General features: G+C 45.6%; 1 protein-coding gene across 2 annotated transcripts in view; it reads left to right on the top strand.

The window, feature by feature from the left end:
- Positions 1-24,592, top strand: part of BRD8 (bromodomain containing 8) — a 716,998-nt gene that overhangs the window by 184,228 nt on the left and 508,178 nt on the right. For both annotated transcript variants that reach the window (XM_085618373.1, XM_085618372.1), the window contains exons 10-12: positions 166-301; positions 974-1,201; positions 1,351-1,625. In XM_085618373.1, the coding sequence (XP_085474499.1) occupies positions 166-301; positions 974-1,201; positions 1,351-1,625 (639 nt within the window). The remainder of the gene's footprint in view (positions 1-165; positions 302-973; positions 1,202-1,350; positions 1,626-24,592) is intronic.

Here is a 24,592-nt window from a genome sequence, read left to right as displayed (position 1 = left end):
TTGCCTGCATTTATTTTCTATAGAGGCATTTCTCTCTTGTCCTGGAATTCAGTTCTTTCTTTGGATCACTTTAATGTCACTGTACCATTTCTAATACTTTTTAATTTCTGTGTGTTCCAGATTTTCTCTGCCGTCCTCAGACTTTTAACCATATTTTCTTTGCAGGCCAGTGAGAGCGAGATGGCTATGGCAAGTGGTCACATGAGTGGGTCAGGTGCCTTGATGGAGGTTGGAGGAACCCTTCCATTACTTCATGGAGCAGATCTACAATTAGTGCAGGGCTCATCACCTGCTGCCTCTGGTAATTTCCCTAATTTATTATGCAGTCTCAGCAGAGAAGGATGTCTAAGCAGACCATTTTGTAGTTAGTTCAGTGAAATTGCATGTACTACAGAACTTTAAAGGCTGGTGAAAAGAGACATGAGGGTTGGATAGAGAGGATGTGAACTTTGTGTAGACAAAGTACGCTGTGGGGTCGGACAAATCTTTTATAGAAAGCTATGCTCCAGAGGTTGTGTGAAGGGCAGTAATCCTGCCTTTTGGCAAGGAGGATGTACTCTGAGGGTTGTGCAGAGACAGAAGGCAGATGGTAGAGATCAAACATTGTGGTGATAGCAAGGTTCACAGAGGGGTGTTTAAAGGATGGGGTGCACTAAAGGTTTGTAGAGTACACATTTCGAGGGGTTTGTTCAAGAAACCAACGCACTCCAGATTTTGCAGAGGAGAAGCCCTGCAGCTTGTGCTGAGTATTGCACCTGTGGTTATACAGAGCTGAAGGAAAAGAGGATTGTGAAGAGGGCACCACTCCATGTGTAGTGCTTAAGATGGGTGTGTACTGAAAGATGAAAGTGATATTCCCACTGCACTCATCATTTGTGTAGCTGCAAAAAAGCTTAAAGGATGTGAGATGGGATGACTGCTGCTGCTGCTTCTTCTGAGCTTTCTTCCTCCTCTCTTGTCCTCTGTCTGTCAGGTGCTCCCACCCTCTCCCGACTGTTAGAAGCTGCCCCAGCGCAGTTCTCCCTGCCTCTAGCTTCCTTCTCTGCTGTCAGCAGTGAGTCTCCGGGTAAAGCTCCACTCTCCCTGGTAGATTCTGTGTCCACAGCCCCCATGGTCATGATGTCCAGAATGCCGACACCAGGCTTGGTTCCACCAATGGCAGCTCCAGGAAATGCAGTGGCCACAGCAGCAGCAGTCTCAGGTGCGTCTTCGGCCCAACCCTCCTCCCTTTTAGCTGGGTCTTCCCTGGCCTTGCCATGCTTTGCTGGCTAGCACTGAGCTTGGGTGTGTGAGCAGGATGGTGGCAGGTATTTATGTTTTTCCTGTTTTCTAAGTGTTCTATTTTTGCAGTAGGCTTGCAGGAGGCCTGCCTTCCTTTAGACTCAATGGAGGATACTGACTCACTGGCAGTTTCTGTGGACAGCACTGACATCTCTATGATCATGGACTCCATTAATAAAGACTGCTTGGGCACCGGCCCCGATTCTGAGGATCCCAAAGACCACAGCAGCAGTCTGGCAGATCCCAAGGATGATCTCGATCTTTCTGACCGGATGGACTCATACACCTGCGAAGAGTTGGACTTTGAGACTGTGGGTGACATCATTGCCATCATAGAGGAAAAGGTAGGGGGTGGGAAAGTATTTTTTTCTGAGATTTGAAAGCGTAAGGTAATAATGGGAAAATATTTTGATGGTAAAGTGTGGTGTCCAACAAATGAGCAAAGTGCACATCTCCCTGAGTGACTGACGGAAAGGTGTAAATTAGAATTTAATATATAGTCGGGGCTAGAAGCACCCAACATGGTGATAAGGTGTATCCAATCCTCCTCAGCACACAGCATAGCCCAAAGCAAAGATTAGACTCTATTTCAATAACCTGCTCCTGACGAAAATGCTATCCTCCCTTTTCTTGGATTTGTTCCACCGCTCCTCCTCCTTTCTGACACCCTGCAAAGCATTTCGATTTCACTGTGCTTTTTGATTGGCGAGTTTAGCCTTCCACTGTTGACGTCAGGAAACTGTTATTCTTTTTGCATGTTTCGAGGGCATTTCTGCTCTAGATGTCCATAGGAGTCACCCTTGAATCCCCCGCCTCCACTCCCCAATATCTCACTTCTCCACCTTTCTCTCCTTCGCATCTCTAAAGCCCTTTGTGTCTGCTGCTGTTACTTTGCCAGTACTGTAAAATTGGTTGACAGGCATTACCAAAGCCAATAGTGGCAAGTGGCTATCTTAGAATGTTATTTTCTATACTTCCAAGATGGCGGACGCATTGCATCCAGGTGCCCCTACGATGCTTGCCCGCTGATTTTGGTTTTACCAATGCTTGCACAGCAATTCCACAAGGATTGATAAAGTGAATACTAGCAACAAGCATGCCTTGGCATAGTAAGACCGATTGGCTTTACCTTTACTTGTTTTTCCCCATATGAATTGATATTTTAGTTTACTGCTGATAACTAGGGATAACCTGTTTCATTCACTGCTGTCCACAGGGTACATATAGCTTCAAATTCAGTGTTGAATGAAAGAAGATTTTAAATTAAAAAAATTAACATAAGGATGGTTCTGCCTCGTCTTCACTGTTTCTTTTAAATTTTAGTATAATTACCCTCTGCATGCAGGGACTCGTAACACCTCATATCAATCTCTCTATATCTGTCTACCTGTACTCGCTGAAAAAAAAGACAGTGAAAGATTAGTTATCATTCAGCAAAAACAAAACAGAAAAAGTCATGAAATGTGCCAATTATGCACACCATTACTCAGGCTCACCATGAATTCTCTGTGTAGATAGCCTTGTATGTTTTTTGCATGCCATTGGATAAGGGTCTGCTGAGCACATTGTGTATTGTGTGCTGCATGTCATAACTGGAGATTAGCAAGAGTAATCTCAACCAAGTGTCTTCCATATTTAATGTCTAGTCGTCAAGCGGTGCAAAAGTTATAAGCAAATAAAAAAAAAAGGCTTTTAAATTTACCAAATATACAAAAGTGTTAATTCTGTGAAGCTTTCAAATGCTAATAGCTCAAAAGCTGCTGAACAGAAAGCACACTTACTCCAGTATTGGAACTTTCATAGATTCCCATAGCTTGTATCATTCCCCGTCGTCGGAATGGGAGCATCGGTAAATAAAATATACCATAGCAGTAGGTACAGAAGAGAAAGAAAGGCTTAGGCCTCATCTCATTTTGTAGCATATCCACCTCTTTTTGTAAAAGAGACCAACATAATACAACAACCAATCAGATTAGTCTCACCCCATAGAACCCTCCTGAGAGAACCTCAGATTTTCTACCGTACGTTGTGCAAGGGAGTCTCCACTGAGCTCTGCTCAGATTTCTCTTCAACCTTGTTATCAACTGTTTCTCTTCAGCGTTCTTCAGGATGTCTGACAAGGAGAAAATGGCTTTATTCAAAGCCTGTGCTACTTGTTCAAAAATGAGGCTTTATATGGAAGACAAACATAAGGACTGTATTTATTGTTTGTACCCTGACCACAAGGCCACCGACTGCAAGATCTGTCGGACCTTCTCTTCAAAGACCTTGAGAGACCGTGAGGGACGTTTGCTCACCTGGTTGCAAAAGTTAAAGTCACGGAAAGACCCGGTATCGAGTGACAGTGATGATGCCTCCTCTGCGACATCTTCGAGGAGACCTTTGTCGACGACGACTTCGTCGACGCTGCAACCTTAGGTTCCAGTTTCCATGTCATCGACGGTGATGACTACCTCGACAAGTACGAAGACGAGGATGGTGTCGACGTCGACATCTACAGCTTCCACCATAATACTGACGACGGTCTCAACGAAGAATCCGTCGACGATCACTCCTTCGTCATTGACGGTGACCTCGTTGACGATTCAAAGTGTGGCAATTTCAGTAAAAAGACGCCAGATTACACCGGAGATGACTTCTCCTCGTAGAGTGACAACACTACCTTCGGCACTCCTTTTGGAGGAGGAGTTTTCAGATGAAGATGAGGGTCCTTACGAGGATGCATATAGTCCATCCCAATTACATGTCAAATATCAGGACTCAGACTCTGAGGACTACTATATAGACCAAGGACAATATCTGCCGCAAACTAGGTAGGAACAGTCGCAGCAGGGCATGGTGGCTATGCCGTCTTCACTGATTGCTGATCTACAATTCATGTTGCTGGATTATAGGAAAAGATTTCCATCTCAATCCTCTAGTCAACAGTCGGTGCAAGTGCCTCCACCTCAATCTTCTGCTCCTGTTGCTCCTCTACTTCCACAAACTCCGGTTCCGGATCCAATGGAACCTCAACAAAATGTAGTCACAGTTCATGATGACTCATCGGATGATGACCAGGGCACAATCTCAGTCCCAGATCCAGATAGGGAATGGGATGACTATTTAATTCCGAATCCCGCTTCTCCATCTCCGGATCCTGCAGATTCTCCTCCAGCAGATATAGGGGGCTTCCACAATTTAATGGAAAGAGCATCCAAAAGTTTCGATCTTCCCATACCATCAGTACAGTCAGAATGTTTTCTTTATGATTTTAAAGAGCCTTATAAAAAGTCTGTCCGTTCTATCCCAATTGTGGGCATGTTTAGGATGAGGGGATAAAGGTAATGAAATCTCCAACTACTGTCATGCCTGTTCTTCCTCGACTGGTGAAAAAGTACAGAGCTCCGGAGCATAGCCCTGCTTGTCTGGTTAGCCAACCGAAACCGGACTCTGTAATTTCTCAAGCGGCCCAAAGGAAGTAAAAGAATCCGTTGGCGCCCCTTACCACACCACCGGTTAAGGAGGGTTGGCGTCTTGATAATGTAGGTAAGAGGTTTTCTTCTATATCCAGCCTCCTGGTCAGGGCTGCTAATGCCCTGGCGATTCTGGGACGATATGATCGCCAGATGGGGTGCAACTTATCTCCGTATTTGGACCAGCTACCAGAGGGATCGAAGGCGGACGCAAAGAGAATCCTGGAGGAAGGAGAGCGTTCTTCTTCAGAAATTATTGATTGCGCAATGAACATTGCTACCACTGCTTTCCGCTCTTTGGCAGGTGTAGCAGTCCTTAGACGGCAAGGCTGGCTTCGGGCCACCTGGTTTCGCCCGGAAGTCCAAAATAAAATTCTAGATCTGCCGTTCGATGGTGAGATGCTTTTTGGAAAGCATGTGGACGATGTGCTGCAAGAGATAAAAAAGGACACTGAAACAGCGGTCCCTTGGGACTTTGCAATACCGCAAAGTACCTTTCCGTGGTGCGAGAGGAAGAGGTTTTTCTTCATACAGAGGTGGATACCAGCAGCAGCGCTATTCCTCCTATTCGCAACAATCTGAGTCTTACAGGCCCCAGTATTCTCAAAGACAGGGCCAATCGTCGTCTTTCTCTCGCCAACCCTCTAGATGACAACAAGGGCGCCAGGGGAGAGATTCTTCTAAGGGCCAATAGCGGCTTCCCAGCTCTGTCTACTGTTCCTTCGCCCCCTGTGACACCAGTGGGGGGCAGGATATCACAATACCTCCACAACTGGAATCTCATAACATCAGATCGGTGGGTCCTCAATATCATCCGATTTTGCCATACACTGGAGTTTCAACACCAGCCACCATCCAGAGCCCCTCGCGCCACCAAATCCAAACATCTGCACCTTCTATGTCTAGAAGCTCACCAACTACTTCTCAAAGGAGCGATATAGCCGGTACCTCTGTCCCAACGAGGCAAAGGATTCTATTCCCGGTTCTTCCTCGTTCGCAAGACCGTAGACAAATGGCGCCCAATTTTAGACCTGAGGGAGCTCAACACCTATCTCATAAAACTCTCGTTTTGGATGGTATCCCTACAGGACATTTTGCTGCTTCTCAATACAGGGGATTACATGGCCACTCTGGATCTCGAGGACGCATATTTCCATGTTCCCATCCACCCAGCCCACTGGAGGATTTTCCGCTTTACAGTAGCCAAGAGCCACTTTCAATTCAAGGTTCTGTCTTTCGGACTCAGATCCGCGCCGCGGATATTCACAAAGGTCTTGGCCCCAGTCGCAGCATTTCTCAGAAAACAATCTAGAGGTTTTTCCTTATCTAGACGACTGGTTGGTGAAAGCTCCTTCTTCTCCGGCAGCTTCAAAAGCAGTCGAAAGCTGCACTCAACTTTTCAGTCATCTGGGACTTCAACTCAACAAGGACAAGTCAGTCATCTGTCCTTCCAGGTCGGCCAAGTTCCTGGGGGCTATTCTGGACACGGCTTGTTGCAAAGCTTTTCCATCAGAAGAAAGACAGCAAAGACTGATCACCTTCGCACGTCATTTGCAAACAAGACGGTCTCTGTCTGTTCGCCTATACAAATCTCTTCTAGGATCAATCTCATCTTGCATGCCCTTAATTCCACATTGCAGACTTCGTATGCGCCCGCTCCAAGAGCAATTGGATTTACAGTGGCGCCAAGCAGAAGGCTCTTTCGACAACAAATTAATCATCACTCCTCTTATGAAAGAGGCAGCCAGATGGTGAATGGTCAAAGACAATATCTCAAAGGGTCTCACCTTCACAGTCACTCCAGCTCCGTTGATACTTACCACAGACGCCTCTCTGGAAGGCTGGGGGGCGGTCTTGCAAGACCTTCAAGTGAGCGGCCGCTGGCGGCCCGAACAACGTCTTCTCCACATCAACCTACTGGAGCTAAGAGCCCCTGCAGCTCCACTCTGCCTAGATTCTGCCCCCCCACAACCGAAAACAGCGCCACTCTGCCTACTGTTTAAAGATTCAGCCCCCCCCCCCCCCCCGAAATTTTTGGTTAGCCCCCCCCCCCCCCGCCCCTCCCCCCCCCGAAATTTGGCTCTAGATGCGCCTCTGGTTCAGATTATTACTAGAAAAAATCCAGCTGGACGAAATTTCTATTTCGACCCTCTTTCACTTTAAAATGGCTCACAAAACAGAAAACCCTAATGGAGCGCTTCGATGTATCCATGTCGAGCCGTAGCACTGCACAGCACGCTATAAATACAGGAGAAGAACCAGGGGAGCCAGTCCGCGGCAAAATCCATCCCGAATTTCAACACATCCATTGTGACTGTCAACGAAGCAAATTTGGGTCTGATGAAGTTCCAAGGTGTTTATCTGTCCATCGGAAGTTCACAGCTAAGTGCTCCAACGAATCTGTAAAAACAAGCATATTTATATAAAGAAAAATAAACCTGGCGCTTAATAAGAAACCCTGCTACCTGGTGTTCTGCGGTGTTAACTGTAATGTATTTGCAGAAGAACAACAAATAGTTAATGCGCACATTAGCCAAATCATTGTCATGCAAAATAAAAATACTACATTTTGTTTTACTTTAACGCGTTCCGTGACATTCCGTTCCGGCAACTTAAAACATGAGGAGTTCCCGACATATAATAACGCAGAGACTTTCAAAGCTCACAAGACATCGTACTCATCGCTCGAGAGGGGTGGGCGGGGGTTCCCCCTAGTAGAACGTTTTTGACTTTCTGGGCTGCCGAATTTACAACTGCGATTAAAGCGCTTAGAGGTGACTGAGTTGATGTGGCTATTTACACGGTATCCGCGAAACATCTATCGATGTTATTTTACACAAGTATGCAATCAGACAGAACACATTCAAACACGAACCCACAGGTTGGTTCACACAGGTAAACAGAGCCAATCACAGACATACAAACACACAAGACGCGCGTGCTGAAATGAAGACATGCAAACAGTGGATAGTTTTAAAAAAGAAAAACAAAAAAAAATCATTGTCATTTACAATGTCAATACCTCATTCATTATGTATTTATGCACTTTGTACGGCTCAGATGTAGCACTATTCGGGAGCTAAAACGCTTTGCAAATTATAAAAATATTGTAGCATCAAAAGAGGAAGGCAGAAACAAGAAAGTATAATTGGGATCAGCTGGGATGAAGCGCTTACAAAATTCAGCTGTCAGTGTCATGGAGAAGGCGTGGCCATGCACGTCACAAGGATTCTGAACTGGCGGGTAGCTAACCTTCTACTTTCCCTGTCGGGGGAGGGGGACGGGCACGGGACACCTGTCTGACAGAAAAAAGGCAGATGAATTTGCATTTTTCGTTTAATTCTGGCTGTTTGTCAGGTAGGCACACAGTTTCTCACTTAAATATCAATGGTGCCTTTCTTGAAAATACCATTGAAAGGAGCTTTTCAAATTGAATTACTATTTTTTTTTTGCATTTTTTATATAGCACGCAGTTGGCCCAAGAGCATTAGAGTGCTCCAGTGACCACAAGGTCGTATTCCAGAAGGTCGGGTTTTCATTTGTTTTTAGACACAGGAAGATCACATTTTTACCCAGAATCACAGGATGGTGATTCGACGCCAGGACTTGAACCGGGTTCCGTTGGCATTTCTGCTGTAGGCCGCATCTTCCTACTAAACTGGATTGTAGAGTTTATTTAAGTAAAGTCAAAACTCACACTTCAAAGGAATATCCCTTGAAATTGGTTTCATGTGACATAAGTTAGAGGGCAACGCTTACTTTCTAAACTGTCTTCAATGTAGGCCCTTGAGTATATTGCTTTGTGTCAGTTGTAACTGCCTTCTGCATCTAGTGAGTTTGGCAGCCTGCTCACATTTGTCATGGTGCCATTTTATTCAATTTCAACTTCCTGGCACTTATTTCCAGAACAGGTCTAGCGACATTAGCAAAATAGGCTAATATTCCAACAACCGAGCATTTTGTTGTGAAGTAACACTACCCTTTGTAAAGAAAGATGCTTAATTTGTGCTGGGGTTACAGGCTGTGGGCACCGGCCCTCCTATTTATGGACCAGGAGTTTAGTTTCATGATCAGACTTTGACTCAGAGCACGAGAGGCAGAACAAGCATTTGCAATGCAATAGGTCTCGCAGCTGTTAGAGTTTGATCTATTGGCATTGTAAATGGCAATGCCGTTTATTTATGTGTAGGTTTTTAAAACATAAATAAAAGGCATTGTCATTTACAATGCCAATAAGTTAAACTCTTGCAAATGCGAGACCTATTGCATTGCAAATGCTTGTCTTGGTTTGCTTTGGGTGCCAAACTACGGACTCTCTGCCACTGAGAACGAGATAATGCATCTGCTATATTATTGTCCAGACCAGGTATATGCTTAACTCTAAACGTTATATTATCAATCAATCAATCAATCAATCAATCAATCGTTTGTTAAAGCGCTACTGCTCACCCGTAGCAACTCAGCAAAAATCTCTGCAACAATTTAAGCAGACTTCTCTCTTTGCCTTTTGACCATTCACCAGATCCACTACAGTTTTGTTGTTGACATGAAAAGCTCTGATTTGTTTGCCAAAAAGTTGCTCAAGACTGTCAAAGCTATGATCAGGGGAAAGAATTCAAAGAATGCAATACTGCGAGTCTCATTAATGCACTTATGAGGCCATAGTTGCGCGTACCATTTTCCGTTCCAAAACCTTAGCTCCTGACACATCAGAAAAAATTTGTACTGACCATACATAGCGTTCGTCCAAAGGCCTCATAGGAACACCGTTGAAAACCTTTATGGAACATAATCCAAACCTCGAAACCGAATCTCATGGACAGAGACACTCTAACCCTGTGATGAGGTAAGGAAAAAAACAGCCATAGCAAAGCCCAACCTCCGACAGAAGGATCTCCCCACCTTACTACCCTGCAAGCTAAGTTTAGGTGCCCTAGTTACCGCTGCATTTCAAATAGAGTAAGTGTCGGTGATATCCTAGCATGTTTCAACAAATTCATAATTTCCTGCACTTTAGTAACTGGCAACCTGGTCTCCATTTTCACTGTAACAATCTAAACACCCAGAAATATGAGGCATGTAGCAGATCCCCCTGTCTTCTCTTTAGCCAGCGGCACGCCTAACTCTTGCATTAAAGATTGAAATGGAGTGCCTTGTCACACTGTTGTGATACTTTTGATTCAATAAAAAGGAAATCATCCAGATAATGGTATACTTGAGAATGACCTGATCTGAATGAGAAAATCCATTGCAAAAACGAGCTAAAGTCTTCGAACAGCTGACTGGAAGGAACATAAAAGCGGGTTTAACATCATATTTGGCTAACTCCGCTCCTGAGCCGGCCTTTTTTACCAGATCAAGAGCTACATCTACTAAAGCAAACTGCACCTCAGTGTCTTCCTTGGCGATAAAATAATTCACCGACAAACACTGGTGCCAGGATAAATGTTAAATCATGCAAAATGTTCCCCGAGTCATTTTTGGAACCACTCCCAAAGGAGAAATTATAAGATTGGGGAGAGGCGAAGAAAAGAAGGGGCCAGCCATCCTACCCTCAGCAATTTCAGAGTGTTTTGGGCAAACCTGCAGTTACTAGGACCCTGATAACCGAGCTTAAAACCTTCTTAAAACCCCCACTACAACTTCAAAGCTTTTTCCCCGTGAGGATAAAAACTGAAGCCACAAACAGAGCTTGGGGATATCAATTGGTGGAACTGCTTTTGAAGTAAGGCTGGAATGGGGCGCCCCTCCCTCTACCTTGACTGGTAGGGAAACCGGATGCTTGTTAGCTAAACATTGCAAAAATGGCGGGCTTGCCACCACATTTGGAACATTCATGCCTATATTTGCATGTATTCTTCTGGCAGAAACCTCTGTTAAAATTCCAGCAGGCTCCTGTAGTGAAAGTTTGAGATTTTGCCCAAGTGCCCACCCCTCCCGGGGTAGATCTGTTAAGAAAGGGCCAGGGAGCAATAGCAAGCCCACTAGCATTATGCATCGTAGGTGGAGATCTCTGGGGGATAAATCCATTGCACCCATAATTCGTTTGCCAGCTCACCCCAAGGCTTCTCTATAACGAGGACTAGACGGGCTCTGAACTCTTCGTCATAATTTAGCCAGGCAAAAACCTCCAATTCTGACTAAGCCTTTCTAATTGTGTCCAAGTGTCACCTGTCCAATGACCACGGACGACTGTGTTATTGTGATAGAGGTGTTATTATAGCTTGGTACAGAAAGGGTAGGGGTTTCTCCGGAGGGTTAGGATTCTTGGTCCATTATGACTTCTGCGGTTGCCGTAGTGGTCAGGTCGCCTCTTGCTTCCTGTTCCTTTTCTACCCTGGCGGTGGTCGTCCGTCGGTAAAAGAAGAGAGAGAGGCTATCAGTAAGGGGTCCGTGGTCGGACAGTTGGCTTCCTATCAGCCAGTTCTCTTTCTCCCCTCTTCTGTCTATTACAGTCCCCTGTGACCTGCACCCAACCTGGTGGAGTTCCTGTCCCACAAGCACTGAGGAGCTTCTTGCTTCAGAAGCTTCCTCGGGCCCTGGTGCCTTATTTTGAGCCTGCCTGGGACTGATGCCTTATACTGTCTGGTCTTTCCCTTCCCAGCAGTTAACCAAACATCAACGATACTTCAAACTAAAAAGAATAGTGAGCAGAGTGTCCAACCGGGTTGGGATATGGGAGGAGAAGGGCCTTTCTCCTTTTTCCCTCGTCCCTGGTTTCCCCTGCTCGCTACGCTCCCTTCAGTAGTCCTGTGAAGAGCGCCTGTGTGCGCAACCACCCTCCCAGCCGGCGCCCGGTTCCCCTAAGGAGTTGCTTGAAGTCGTGACCCGCTGACAAGGTCACGGCCGCCTCGTCCAGCACGCCTTCTGCAGGGGACGTGTCTGCCTCCCCCGGGGTTCGGTGCCTCTGCCGGCCTCCGGTCTTCTTGCGCCGTCGTCCTCTCCTCCTGCGCTCTCCAGCTCCTTCTCTGTAGTCATCCTGCTCTTGTCCTCTCGTCGGGCACCTCCAAGTCTCTGTCCACCGTCGCCGATCTCCTCTCCCCTCTCGGCGTCTTCCGGGTCTTTAATTCCCGGCATGCCCGTCCTCCCTGGTTTCCCTCGAGACGATGGCAGCCCTTGCTCCTCGGTGCCCCCAGGGTATCCTCTGCCGTCCCCCTGGAGCTCCCTGCCACACCAAGTATTTGAAAATTGAGACCGATTGGTCTGTAAATCTTATACAGTAACACTTGCAAAAATCAGAAAGGCCGAGGTCCAAGAGTCAATATTAGTGGGAACCCTGGTTCTTCTAGCTAGCTCCAAAGCCCCCTCCCTAGAGCCCTCTTGTGCAGTAACTTGAAAAACATCCACAAACTCTCCATCCTAAATTGTGTCTTTGGTATGCTTGTTAAGAAGGGAAACTCAAGGGCATCGACAGCGCCATATAGGGAAGCCTTTTAAGACCTATGACTTTGTCCTTACCATCCTTTTCCCTTAGCGAATTTGTGTCAGACACCACCAATTTGTCTTGAACTATATCAAGCTTAGACAAAACTACATTCTGTAACATTGAAGGCGACTCACAACGGCAACAAACCTTAGCCTCTGCAGCCTTACGACAACTCCTTCTGCTTTATGTTTCCTAGAAACTGTCTTATAATGAATACCAAATAGCGGCTCACTTGCTTGACAGGGCTTGTCTGGTGTTGAAAGCTTATTCTTGCTGGTGCCGTCAGATGCCCTGTAAATTCGCTCAAAATCCTTCCAGCTCCTTTCAGATTCTTTCATCTATAAAATATTAGCTCGGGAAATCTTGTTAGTAATCTCCCCGTTTGGAGAGAAAAAGGCTAATACACAAATCATCATCGCTAGCAAGCTCACCCTCTTCCAAATCAGATAATTTTTCATCATCACCATTAGCATGAACCCCCTGACCAGCCCCATTGCAGGATGGTTGTGCTCCATCGCCCACACCACCATCAAGTGTCTCCAGTTCACCGCTTTTTTGAACTGTGTAATTTTGTGGTTGGACGAAGGCATTAGAAAAACCCGCTTCATGATTTTCCTTTTGCTGATGAGGAAACAAACAGGACGCTTGATACCTGTTCAAAGGTGTATAACTGTACCCAATGCCCTTTTGCAGACTTGTCTTATCATTGACCTGCAGGACACTAGAACTAACAGACATGGGGACTCACATTAACTCGGATGAAGAAGCAATTTTCCTACCCTCATCGCTAACCCACATCCATTGTCCCTGCCCTTTATGCTCACTATTATCCCTGACTGTAAGAGTCACTGGCGCTGCAACCTCAAAGCCTAAAAAGACAAAATAATATAGGAATATCATGTTTAGTAGTTGAACTTAGGCAAGCAGTATCCTGAATAACATCATTATAACCATATATTAAATCCCCACAGGCGGCACCATTACCCCATTTCCTACCAAAAGCACATCCTGTAAAGCCTGACCCAGCACCCCTGTGACCAATAAATCCATCCTACCCTGCGTAAGAAAGCAGCCCAAAAGACTCCCTGACGTCTGCAAGGACTCAGCCATAATTTAAAATGAACAAACACCAAAACCGCTACAAAAACCACCAAAGACGGCACGAAAAACAAGGCGCTCCGCAATAATGCATATTCCTTGCTGTCAACATGACCACTGCCCAATAGCCGTAAATCCCATCCCTACACCCCATCTATAAATCACAAAATATTTAATTACATGTTATAGGGCCAATTTTATTATCACTGTCAGTTAATTCATTCACAAGCTTTTTTTGAAACCCAAATAAGCACGCTACATATCGTTTTTTTTCACGCACACTAAATATTCTAAAGGCTCATAATAAACAAAACCAGGAACATAAGAATTGGTTCATCTACAGCAGGGGTATTCAAACTGTGGAGCAAAGGGGGTCGCGCCTTCTCAGTCACACTTCTGCCCAGGCCCTAGAGTTTCAGCCCCCACTCTTCCCCCGTCCTGTGTCTCAGCTCGGGCTGCTGCAGTGCAACTCGAGCTGGTGGGGGCTCAGCTGGGCAGTGTCTGGAGTCTTATCTCCGGGCACGCCCCAGTTTTTCACACGTCTTTGAAGACCATTTGCCTATTTACATGCCTTTGTAAACTGGTTACAGAGGCTTAGTATTTTTTCCTGGTTCCAGTACCCCCTGGGTCCCCACTGTGCCTATTCCTTACATTTGGATTTTACATTCACTGCCCTAGTGTGAGAATACCTTTCATGTAAAGGAATATTAAGTAGGGTTGCCAAAAGAAAAATGGCTACCTTGTTTTGTATAAAGAGCCTGCAAAGACCTGGGGCCTCATGTAGGTAGCCAAATACCGGTCGGTAACGGCCGATTTTCGGTAAATATGCCGTTACCGACCGGTATTCAGACAAGTGAGATGTAGGAGTCCAAAAACGACTTTTCGGTAAATATGAGGCGGTAAATACCGAATCATATATACCGAATTCTAAATACCGAATCAGATTTACCGAATACATACTTAACGAATCGGTAAATATGAAGTGGTAAATATGAAGTGGTAAAAATTAAAATGACATGTAGGAGCACTCGGTAATTAAGAAATCCAAGAAAATCGGTAAATAAGAGTCGGTAATTAACACGGATTGAAAGCAGGTGGTAACCATCAACAGTGCATATAAGCAATCCCAAAATGCAACAGCGTGGACAACATGGCCGCTATGTATGTCATTGCAAGGCGCCTACGTCTACAGGCAGCAGGACTGAGGGTTTGGCGACGGGAGGAACGCATCTACAGACAGCGCATCACACTATTCCAGCTGACTGATGCAGAGATACATGAGAGGTACAGGCTACACCCCGAAACCATCATGGACTTAATCAGGGACCTTCACCCACTCCTGGACCAGCCAATAAGAAGGGCGCACGCCATACCCCCACATGTGCAGGTGCTGTGCAGCCTACATCTGCTGGCATCCGGCAGTTATCAGGTGGTGATAGCTGCGGTGGGTGGTGTATCCCAGAGTTGCCTGTCACGTTTCTTCAGGAAGTTCCTGGATGCCATGATGCAGAGAATGCACCACTACATCAGCTTCCCCAACACACAGGCTGCACTGCAGAAAACAAAAACAGACTTTTATCACATGGCACAGTTCCCCCATGTCATCGGCTGTATTGATGGTACACACATCCCAATCTGTCCACCAGCTGACACAGAGCACATCCACAGGAACAGGAAGTCCACCCACTCCATCAATGTGCATACCGATTTGAATGATTTTGTTAAGGGTCCTGTGGGTGTCAGAACCAAAAGGTGGGCGTATGCTATTTACAACGAAGTCTGGAAGTTGTCGCAGATTGAGGCGGCTTCCAGATTGAGAGCTATTGACCAAGCAAACATGGAGAAGGTTTTAGCCATTATAGATAATAGCATTAGCACTCTCTCTTCTAGGATTTATACATTAGACAATATTGTTTCTTCGGTTGTTGATATTGTGCATGATGATATGTCTGTGTTATATCATGGTCAAAACCAGTTGCGTTCTGTTATGCAGTTTGCATGGACGTTGCAGACGTTAAAGGCAGGGAGGGTCCCTTGGGACTATCTGAACACTACATCGTTATTCCTTCCCTTTAACCTTACTGACAAGCAGCGATTTATGTCCATGAAGGATGCTACATATTCATTGTTACATATTGAAAAGTTAGAACCGTTGCCTTTCTCTGTAGCGGAGATCAATTCAGCTACGTGGTTAGTACACGGATTGATAACTCTCCCTTTCGCGCTTTTTAAGTTTACGTCTTGTATGAAACATTATGCTTTGGGTAGGTATGAACCGCTGGGCACCGCTTTCATACATGAGGTTTGGTCCCTCCCCTTTACGTATAGATGTACTAGGGACGGAACTGAGGTTTATTTGAAAGGCGAGGAATGTACCACAACACCAGACCATTCCTTGGTATGTAGGCACATTCAATTACACGGCGCATGCAATGTACAAGCCCCGAATTTGGCGTGCGTCCTACGAGGTATCCCAGTGCCTGCGATTACACCTTCTTTCACGCTGCTTGCAAACGGTAGTTATTTAATTTTGAATAATGAAGCTTGCTGCGGGATGTTAGTGGGAATCCCGTACATAGTAACTGTCTCGCAGAAAGTTGTCTGCTGCAATAATGTTCTTTTTCCACCCCCGCATGGGCGGCTGGATGTTTCCATCTGGCCTTCGATTCCAACCTTGAAAGCAGAGTTCAACAAGTTGAGCAGAATAAGAGCGCTATTGTCCCAAAAAGAGGTGCCTTTGACTTCCTCTCGTGAAACATTTGTCCTTCACGTTGCTAATACGCGCACTGAGGTACAGGCGCTTCTGAATACTGACCTCCCCCTGCATTTCGGCTCTTTGATCCAAACTATTTTCAATGCCTCGTCCACGACCGGCCTGGCTCATTTTTTTAAACTTGTGGGCTCGGGTCTCGTGACCTCTTTCCAAACTATTTTTGGTGTGATTCCGGCATTTTTTCATTCACTTTTCTCGAGCATCTTTGGAGGTGTCCCGCTGCTTCTGGCGCTAGTGGCAGGTGTGCTGCTTTTCCTTTTTATACTCCGGAATGGCTGCTCCTTCTGTGCCACACGAGCACCTGTCCCGTCTGCATCTTCTTCGTGATAGGATGCTTGACTTTTATGGTACTTTGCCATTGGCGACTTTGAGCCTGGCTTATGGATTATCCTTCAGGTATTCCTACTTCACCTGCGTACAACCTGTATTTCACTGCCTGGATTGTCCCTTTGAATGGCCTCTGGATTTGTGCTTGACCAACATGGTGTCTCCGGTGCCGGATTTCGATCGACTGATGAGGCCCTTAGTGTCTCACGAGTTGGCCTGTTCTGGTGTCCGGATTATGGCCTGTGGTGCGGCACATGGTATCCTGGGTAATTGGGACATCTCTGCGGCCGCCTACGACTTCTTGGCTATGAGCTATTTGGAGGAACATTCCGGGTGCCCTCTGATTGTGCTAGAGGCTCCGATGGTTGGAGAACACGTATGTTCCTTTTCTTTACTTAATTGGATGGCTGAGACTTTTAGTGGCCCTGCAAACGATTTTTTGTTGGAAGCAGTGGCCACATATGCTGCCTATACATTCATGGATTAACTGGACTGTCGTCCATTGCGCCTGTGCTACTGGACAGCACCCTGGCGCAACATTTATTTCTTTTATTTCTCTTTTTTCTCTTCCTGATGGTCGATTTGACTTTTTTTATATACTTGCATTTTTTTTTAGAATTCTATGCTGCTATTTTTTGTAGTTTCGGACTTTGGCGCAGCATTGGTTACGCCTTGTTCTGCTCTGACGAAACTGAACTCTGCGTTCTCTCTTTTCTTGCCTATTAAATAGTGCTTCGATCAAGGGGGCGTGTAGTGAGTTCTCCCTGAATACGTACATACATTGTTAAGTTAGCATAACCACGTTAAATGTTAGAAAGCCATCTTTTTGTCTTTGCACACGACACTGCGTTTACATGTTATTTCTTAAATAAACTGCTGACTCGAGACTTGCTTCACACGAGAGCAATCTGTTGTTACCATCCCAAGCTCTGCGCAGCGACCTTGGTCTGTACATGGTGTGACAAACAGTCTGGAACATTACACAATGCATGTTTTCCACTCTAGGTTGATCGACCCACTATTTAGCCATAACACACGCGCAGCTGCAAATACCTGAAAGTTGGTGCTTTTAATATCACAGACATCATGTTTATTATTCAGACCGAAGACGAGCCTTCCTGCGAGAAGACTCCTGATGCTCCTGTGATGTGATTTCACTAAGCTGATCTTTGAGGTATGGGGTCCCCTATTCAAGCCTAAGAGACCTTCTATTAGCATAATAATAATATTAGCTTCTTAGTAAAGGGAAGGTGGTAGTATCCTCGGTATTTTCCGATTCGGTAAATACCACCTCGGTATTTACCGATTCGGTGAATTCCGATTCGTGATTACCGAATGTTACCGAATCGGTAACTGTTACCGAATTTTTACCTACATATAACTTTCCGATTCTAATTTACCGATTCGGTACGGCTCGGTATTTAAGAAACGGTAAAATGTATTTACCTACATGAGGCCCCTAGTCTTGACACTAAATAGACATAAATAAAAAAGTATGTATGCATTCGTTATGTGACTTTTCTGTCTTTGTTCTCTTTAATGTATCTTCATGTATCATTGAGGTTGCCCTAGAACACAATTAAAAGTGCTTTCTATTTATATTTGCTGTTCGAAGTATGCACAGATAAGTGCTGAAAATACAGCTTTAGGTGACTGCTTATTTTTGTACCGTTGGGCCATCAAAATAATCTGCTGACAACCCTAACCATAGGACTGTAAGTTTGTTGCAGGATCAGCACATTATTTATTTCCTTCACCCTCGATCCCCGATTAATGCAGCAATAATTTAACTTGTATCTGAAACACTACGCCGCCGTCAATATCATGCTGAGTTACTTCATGTGTCTGGGAATGCACCCTGCATTCAGACAACTCATTCCTCATTCTCGCCCTTCACTTTCACGCTCACCCTGTACTCACTGCGATCACAATGCACTCACACTGATCACCATGCACTCACACCATTCACCCGCTCACCCTGCACTCAGTGATCACTCTGCACTCACAATGCACTTGTGCTGTTCACCGTATACCTCACCCTGCAGTCACACGAGTACACTACTCATCCTCCACTCATGTGACACTTCGCTCACCTGTCCCCCCTCACTGCTCAATATGCAACTCACTCAAACAAGCCCATCAGTAATCATACATTCATTCATCCCATTCTGAACTTGCATCCGCACCAAAATACATACGCCACCTCACTCACCCTGCTGTCACTCCTCTTACCCTACTCTCACACTGTTGCATCGCTCACCGTGCACTCACATGGACACTCTTGTCACCTACACAGTGCAGATGGTTAATGTGCCTGCTACAAAGAATATGTACCATGCAGATCACAGAAATGAGTGTGAGTAAACTATGAGTAGCGCTATAAAAAATGAAATGTTTGTCAGAAAGGTGCTATAGAGAGATGAGGTGCATTGTTGGTGAGTGACAGTGAAGGAATTCATGGAGAAGGAGGAAACGGGGTGGGGGACCAAAGAAGACCTTTGCACCGTGTGTGACCAGTGTTAGGACCAGCCCTGGCTGGGAGTGTTACACCCCACCCCCCCCTCCTCCGAAGTTCTGGTCTAGTGACTCCCCTGCTTCTGTCTATTATTATTATTTACATTTGTAGTGCGCTACTGTTACCAAAAGATGTCCTGGGGCTAATAACCATCTGCTGCCTGAAGGCAAGTGAGAAAAACACAGAAGGAGAACCAGCCAAATGGGGTAACCTACAGAGCATAGAGAAAGGTTTTTATATCTTCCTAAAGGATAATAGATTCTTGGTGGAACAAAGCAAAGGAGGGTGCAAGTTCCATAACTGTGCGGCCTGCACCAAAACTACGAGACAGACAACTCATGCCTTCTTGAATTAGGGAACAATAAGCAGAGTGGCACAGGCCGAGAGGAGCATACGGGCCCGACCTGTATGCTTGATGATGACAGATGAGAGAGGACAGCAAGGGAGTGAGAAAATTTGAGAGGTCAGGGATGAGGAGAAATGTGAATTGCCGAAGAGAAGTGTGGACACGCAAGAAGTGAGTGTGAGCCAAAGGTGATGGCTTCTGTTAGAACAAAGGGTAGAAGTGAAAGATGAATGGGGGGACTGGAGAGGTGTAAGATACAAAAATGTGAATGGAGAGACGAGGTGAATGAGAAGTGCTGAGGGGCACGGGAAGTGACAGGGCCAGAGAGGCCATGAGATAAATGCGAGAGACTGTTAGAGATGAGGGCGGAGAGACGAGGTGAATGAGAAGTGCTGAGGGGCACGGGAAGTGACAGGGCCAGAGAGGCCATGAGATAAATGCGAGAGACTGTTAGAGATGAGGGCAGTGAAAGGACAGAATGGCAAGAGGGGTGATGGCTTCTGTTAGAACAAAGGGTAGAAGTGAAAGATGAATGGGGGGACTGGAGAGGTGTAAGATACAAAAATGTGAATGGAGAGACGAGGTGAATGAGAAGTGCTGAGGGGCACGGGAAGTGACAGGGCCAGAGAGGCCATGAGATAAATGCGAGAGACTGTTAGAGATGAGGGCAGTGAAAGGACAGAATGGCAAGAGGTGATTAAAGGTGAAGTGAGAGGTTGAATGGGGAGAGTTCAGAAGTTGTAAAAAGGGGTGAAAGAAAATGGCCTGCAAAGTGAGAGAGGGATCCAGGGTTAGGAGAGGAGAGAGGGATGGAAGGGAGGGGGTGAGAGGAAAGCTGCATGGGTAAACTGCCCAACTCTGCACAAAACCGCCAGGGTTTTAAGGGACTCCTGCTTCTCCCTGCCAGGACCAGGTGAGCTTCTAATATGGCAGCACGTATTCCTGCGGAGTTGAAGGCCCTTCACAAAGGTTGACTAGAAATCTTTCTGATGTTAATTGCTGTATTTTGGTTATTAACGGGTACTGATGGGGTGAAATCTTTTCTCAGTGTTACCGTGTGTAAAAAATTTCAAAATGATAAAGCAATGCTATCCCAAAATACGTGGCATCACATAACCTCATTTACATTTTCTTCCCACACAATTTAGTCAAGCCTGTCGCGTAATTTGGTCCTCACCTGCCTCATAATTCCAGTAGCCCTGCTTACAGGTTTAGAAATTTTTGTCAGGAGGGGGTCCTTACGCCTCAAAATGTTGACAGGGGGGTCTCGGCATCCAAAAGTTTGAAGACCTCTGATCTACAGTCATTTGTAAAGCATTTTATCCTAATGTTAAAATACTTTCACTAACTTCTGCACACACGCTTTATATCCACTAGATGGCACAGGCGCTCTTCTTAGCAAATTAAACCCCTATTTTTAGGTCTCGCCTGACCCAGCGCATGCGCTGGTCTGGCGAGACTTATTGAGAGGGCTCCAAAAAGTGCTACCAGGCCAGCCTGGAGCTACGGTGCATGTGCACGGGCGTGCGCGCCACGCTTTACTGCGATTACTTTCAGTTTAACGGCCGCTTTGATGTTTGATCGTGATCGCGATCACTTTTACTTTCGCGGCCGCTTTGCATAGCCAATAGGTCTCGTTTTTGGGACCTTATAAGTATTTAGTTATGCAACTGTTGCATGGCTAAACACTTATAAGGTCCCAAAGGCGAGACCTATTGGCTATGCCAATGCTTGTTTGTACCTACTGCTATGTTATTTTTATTTACCGATGAGGGATGTTGCACTGCCAGGCTGGACACAACTCTAGGGTGAAAAGCCTGAAGTGAACGCAATGTTAGAAATTCCACCATCTTGTGTGTGGTGGAATTTGGAATTCTGGGAGTGGGTGATGGCCACTCCCCAAAGTAAGTGGTCACCTAGGGGGTGTAGTAACCCCAGGTGTAAGTAGGCCATTGGCTTCAACCCCTCATTCCCCTTAACAGCCCTAAAGTGAGTATGTAGGGGACCCCCTAAAACCAGAACTTCATATTTCAATGGACACAAAAGGAGGAGTGCCAAAGAAGACTGCTGACCCTAGAACTGAAGAGCATGACTGACTTGATGCCGACCCTGCCAACCTGCCTGCTGCACCCAACCCTTGTGAAGCATTCGACTCGTCCTGACACTGTGCATACTCCAAGAAACCAGGAGTGCTGCCAGTGCTTTGCCAATTGCCAAAGAAACTCCCTTTGAGTAGAGGAGCTACTCCCCTGCAGCCGCAGGCACCAAAGAAGCAAAGTCTTGTTTACCGTCCTGCCGCCTACCAGGACTACAGACGTTGCAGCTGCCCAGAAAGAGGCCACCATGCTCCTACAGGTCAGATCTGTTCTTCCCTCCAATTATGGGGACGCCAGGACCGACCAGAGCCGCACAGCACCAGTTCCTGGGATACCGGATCCCTTTCAACAGCCAAGGCTTGTTGTGTCTAGACCGGACACTAATCTAGAGGAAAATCGATCTGCACGTCAAGGGATTTCAGGGACAGTGAGACCCATTACGAGAGAGGCCAGCTATCCTGTTTACCCCCTTCTTCAAAAACCAAAGACAAAGAGTGAGTTCACGACCGCCACCACCCAACACCTCAAAGCTCCTCTGCACCTCCGCCCCACAGCCCGAGTCCGGAGGAGGTGATGGTTCCCACAAGAGCCTTGCCTATCCTGGCCAGATTGGACTTCCAGTCGCTGCCTGCAGCCTCTTTCTGCAGACCCCATTCAACCGTGAGTGACTCCAGCACGGAACACGATGCCATAAGACACCTCTGCACCCAAACCCCACAGCCCAAGGAGAAGTGGACCAACGGTGTCCCTACGTCCCCGAGCATCTTAAAGGTCGAGCCACCCTATGGGTTCGTCCGGACTGGCCCGTCAGTCCCAACTTGCAGCCTTTTTCCGACCAGACTGTTCTCCCATTGAACTGAAAAGGACACCCGACGCCATAACTCACCTCTGCACCCAGATGCCCCAGAGCCTCCTGAGGTGACCTGTTGGTGTGTTCTTGGTTCTGGCCCCATATCACCTTAAGTCCAGAAAAGCAGTCCTGTAAGACGCTGTTAGGTGTCCGAATGCAGTACATGTTTTTCCTCCATAGAATAACATTACTGCTCCCAACAATTGTACTGTCAACTTTTGAAAACTGTACAAATTCATAACTCCAAAAGTACCTACCTGATACCGATGATCTTGGTATCTAAATTCATATAAAAGTATGTGATATTTTTATAAATTGGTGTTGGATTTCTTTATTGAGTGTGTGTCTCACTTACTGCCTTCGTGTGTGAAATAAATGCTTAGTACCACCCTCTGATATGCCTAACTGCTTGCCTACACTACTACAAAAGAGAGCATTTGGGGTGTCATTTGTGCATCTGTAAACATTTTGGGGTTTGCTTGTACTCTTACACAATGTATCTTATTTTGGTCCACAATATAAAGATCCAGCTTCCTACAGCCACCACAGCAGTAGGGCCAGAGATATCCCTATCAGCAAAGAGACTGTTAAATTAATACTGTCTATTCACAGCCACATAACGCACTGGGAGGTCTGCCCTCTTGACAATGGCACGTAACACTTTAATGCCCTCCTCTACTTTTGCCACTTAAGCAGGGCACAACTTCTCTTTGCTCCTGAAAGAATATGAAAAAATAAAGTAAAAGGGACTCTATGCATTTGAGATCTTAGGCACTCTCTACATTTCACTTTATTGCTTGTTCCACCAAACCTAAAATCGAGGTTTCAGTTAGTCAACCTGGGGGGAAAAAAAGCCAGATGACTAAATAAACACACTGTCAAACCAGTCCCAACTCAAAGGAAAAGAGATCTTTTCAAGATATTATCTGATCCAGAAGAATCTCAAAGAGGGAATTCGGACCAATATTGGATCTACTCTTGGACAATAAGTGAATCAAAAGGGCAAATGTTTTGCATGTTTGTATGTTAGCCCTTCCTCACATTTTTCCTCACCTCAGACAAGGTATTGGATGTGTGCTGTGGATCTTCAAGACACAAACTTCCACATTCCAGAATCAAAATAAACCGCAAAAAGTACTTGAGATTATTAGTAGGAACTTCGCACTACCAATACATGGTGCTTCCTTTTAGCCTGAAACCACTCCTCAGACTTTTTTTAAATGGATAGGTGTAGTAGCAGCTCACCTTTGATGTCAAGGATTGTTCCTCTGCCTTTACCTAGATTAATGACTAAGGCCTACTGCTCACAGAAACTGGTACAGGACTTTAGAAGAACAAGCTCGCTGTTACTCAGTCTAGGTATACAAATAAACATTCATACATTGATAAGATCCCCTGTTCATACTCTATTTTAGCTGTAGGTAGCGTTAGACACAGTGCATGGAAATGTGTTTCCTTCGGGGCGAGAGTTTCATCAATCTGGGAGAAATGTTGGTGTCTCCTGAAGACTTCCAATCCGACAGCCCAAGTTTCCTTGATACTAGGATCCATGGCTTCCTGCATTTCCATTATCCTCTACATGAGTCTAGATATGAGACTTCCAGCAGTGTCTAAAGGATCAGTGATCTCAAAGAAAGAACATCTGGGATGACAAAGTCTGCATGCCAACAGATATGAGACCATCTCTGCCATAGTTGTGCAATAGAACAAAGTTATTTGGATGCCCAGTGAGCGATATGGGTCATCTCAACAGACAGATACAGTTTATAAGACTGACACTTCCACACTGCTCATTTTCTTTATGTATGCTTTCGCATAACTGACCTAGCTTGTGGAAGAAGGCGCTTCCACTGCCTCATAATCGTATGGTTCCTCGCCCTTTCCTTTTACCCCTGACTTGCCTCCCCCCGCTGTTACATACCCCCTGCCATTGTATAGCACTACATTGAATGGTACTTTCTCACTGTTTTTGTAATGTTGCTCAGTCTTGCTATACCTGTGCCCTCTGACTGCAAAAATATATAAAAAAGTGTTACAAAAGAACAAAATTATTCCAAGGTGTTACCTTTCAGCAGGTTCCTCATACTTAAATGATTGTAACCGAGAATGGGAAGCTCATTCTGGAGCTCTGTCTGTACAAGAGAGTTGGTCAGAGAAGGAGAGCTCCCTTCATGTCAGTTACTTGGAGCAGTCCTCCTAGCTTTCTAGGCCTTCCTACCATCTCTGATGACGAGCTAGATTCTGATTCAAACAAACTACTCAATGACTGTGCAATATGTGAACAAGCCAGAGTTCCAAGATCAAAACCTTTATTGCAGAAGATCTGGTTTTTGTCTTTGGTTAGGAGTATGTCAATAAATGCAATATGCTTGCCAGGAATCCTAATAAAAAATGCTGGTTTCCTAAGCTAATTGGTTGTAGAAAT

This window comes from Triturus cristatus, chromosome 7 (genome assembly GCF_964204655.1).
Source record: "Triturus cristatus chromosome 7, aTriCri1.1, whole genome shotgun sequence".
NCBI lineage: Eukaryota > Metazoa > Chordata > Amphibia > Caudata > Salamandridae > Triturus > Triturus cristatus.
The sequence above is the reverse complement of the archived record's forward strand: the minus strand, read 5'-3'. Positions and strand labels throughout refer to the sequence as shown.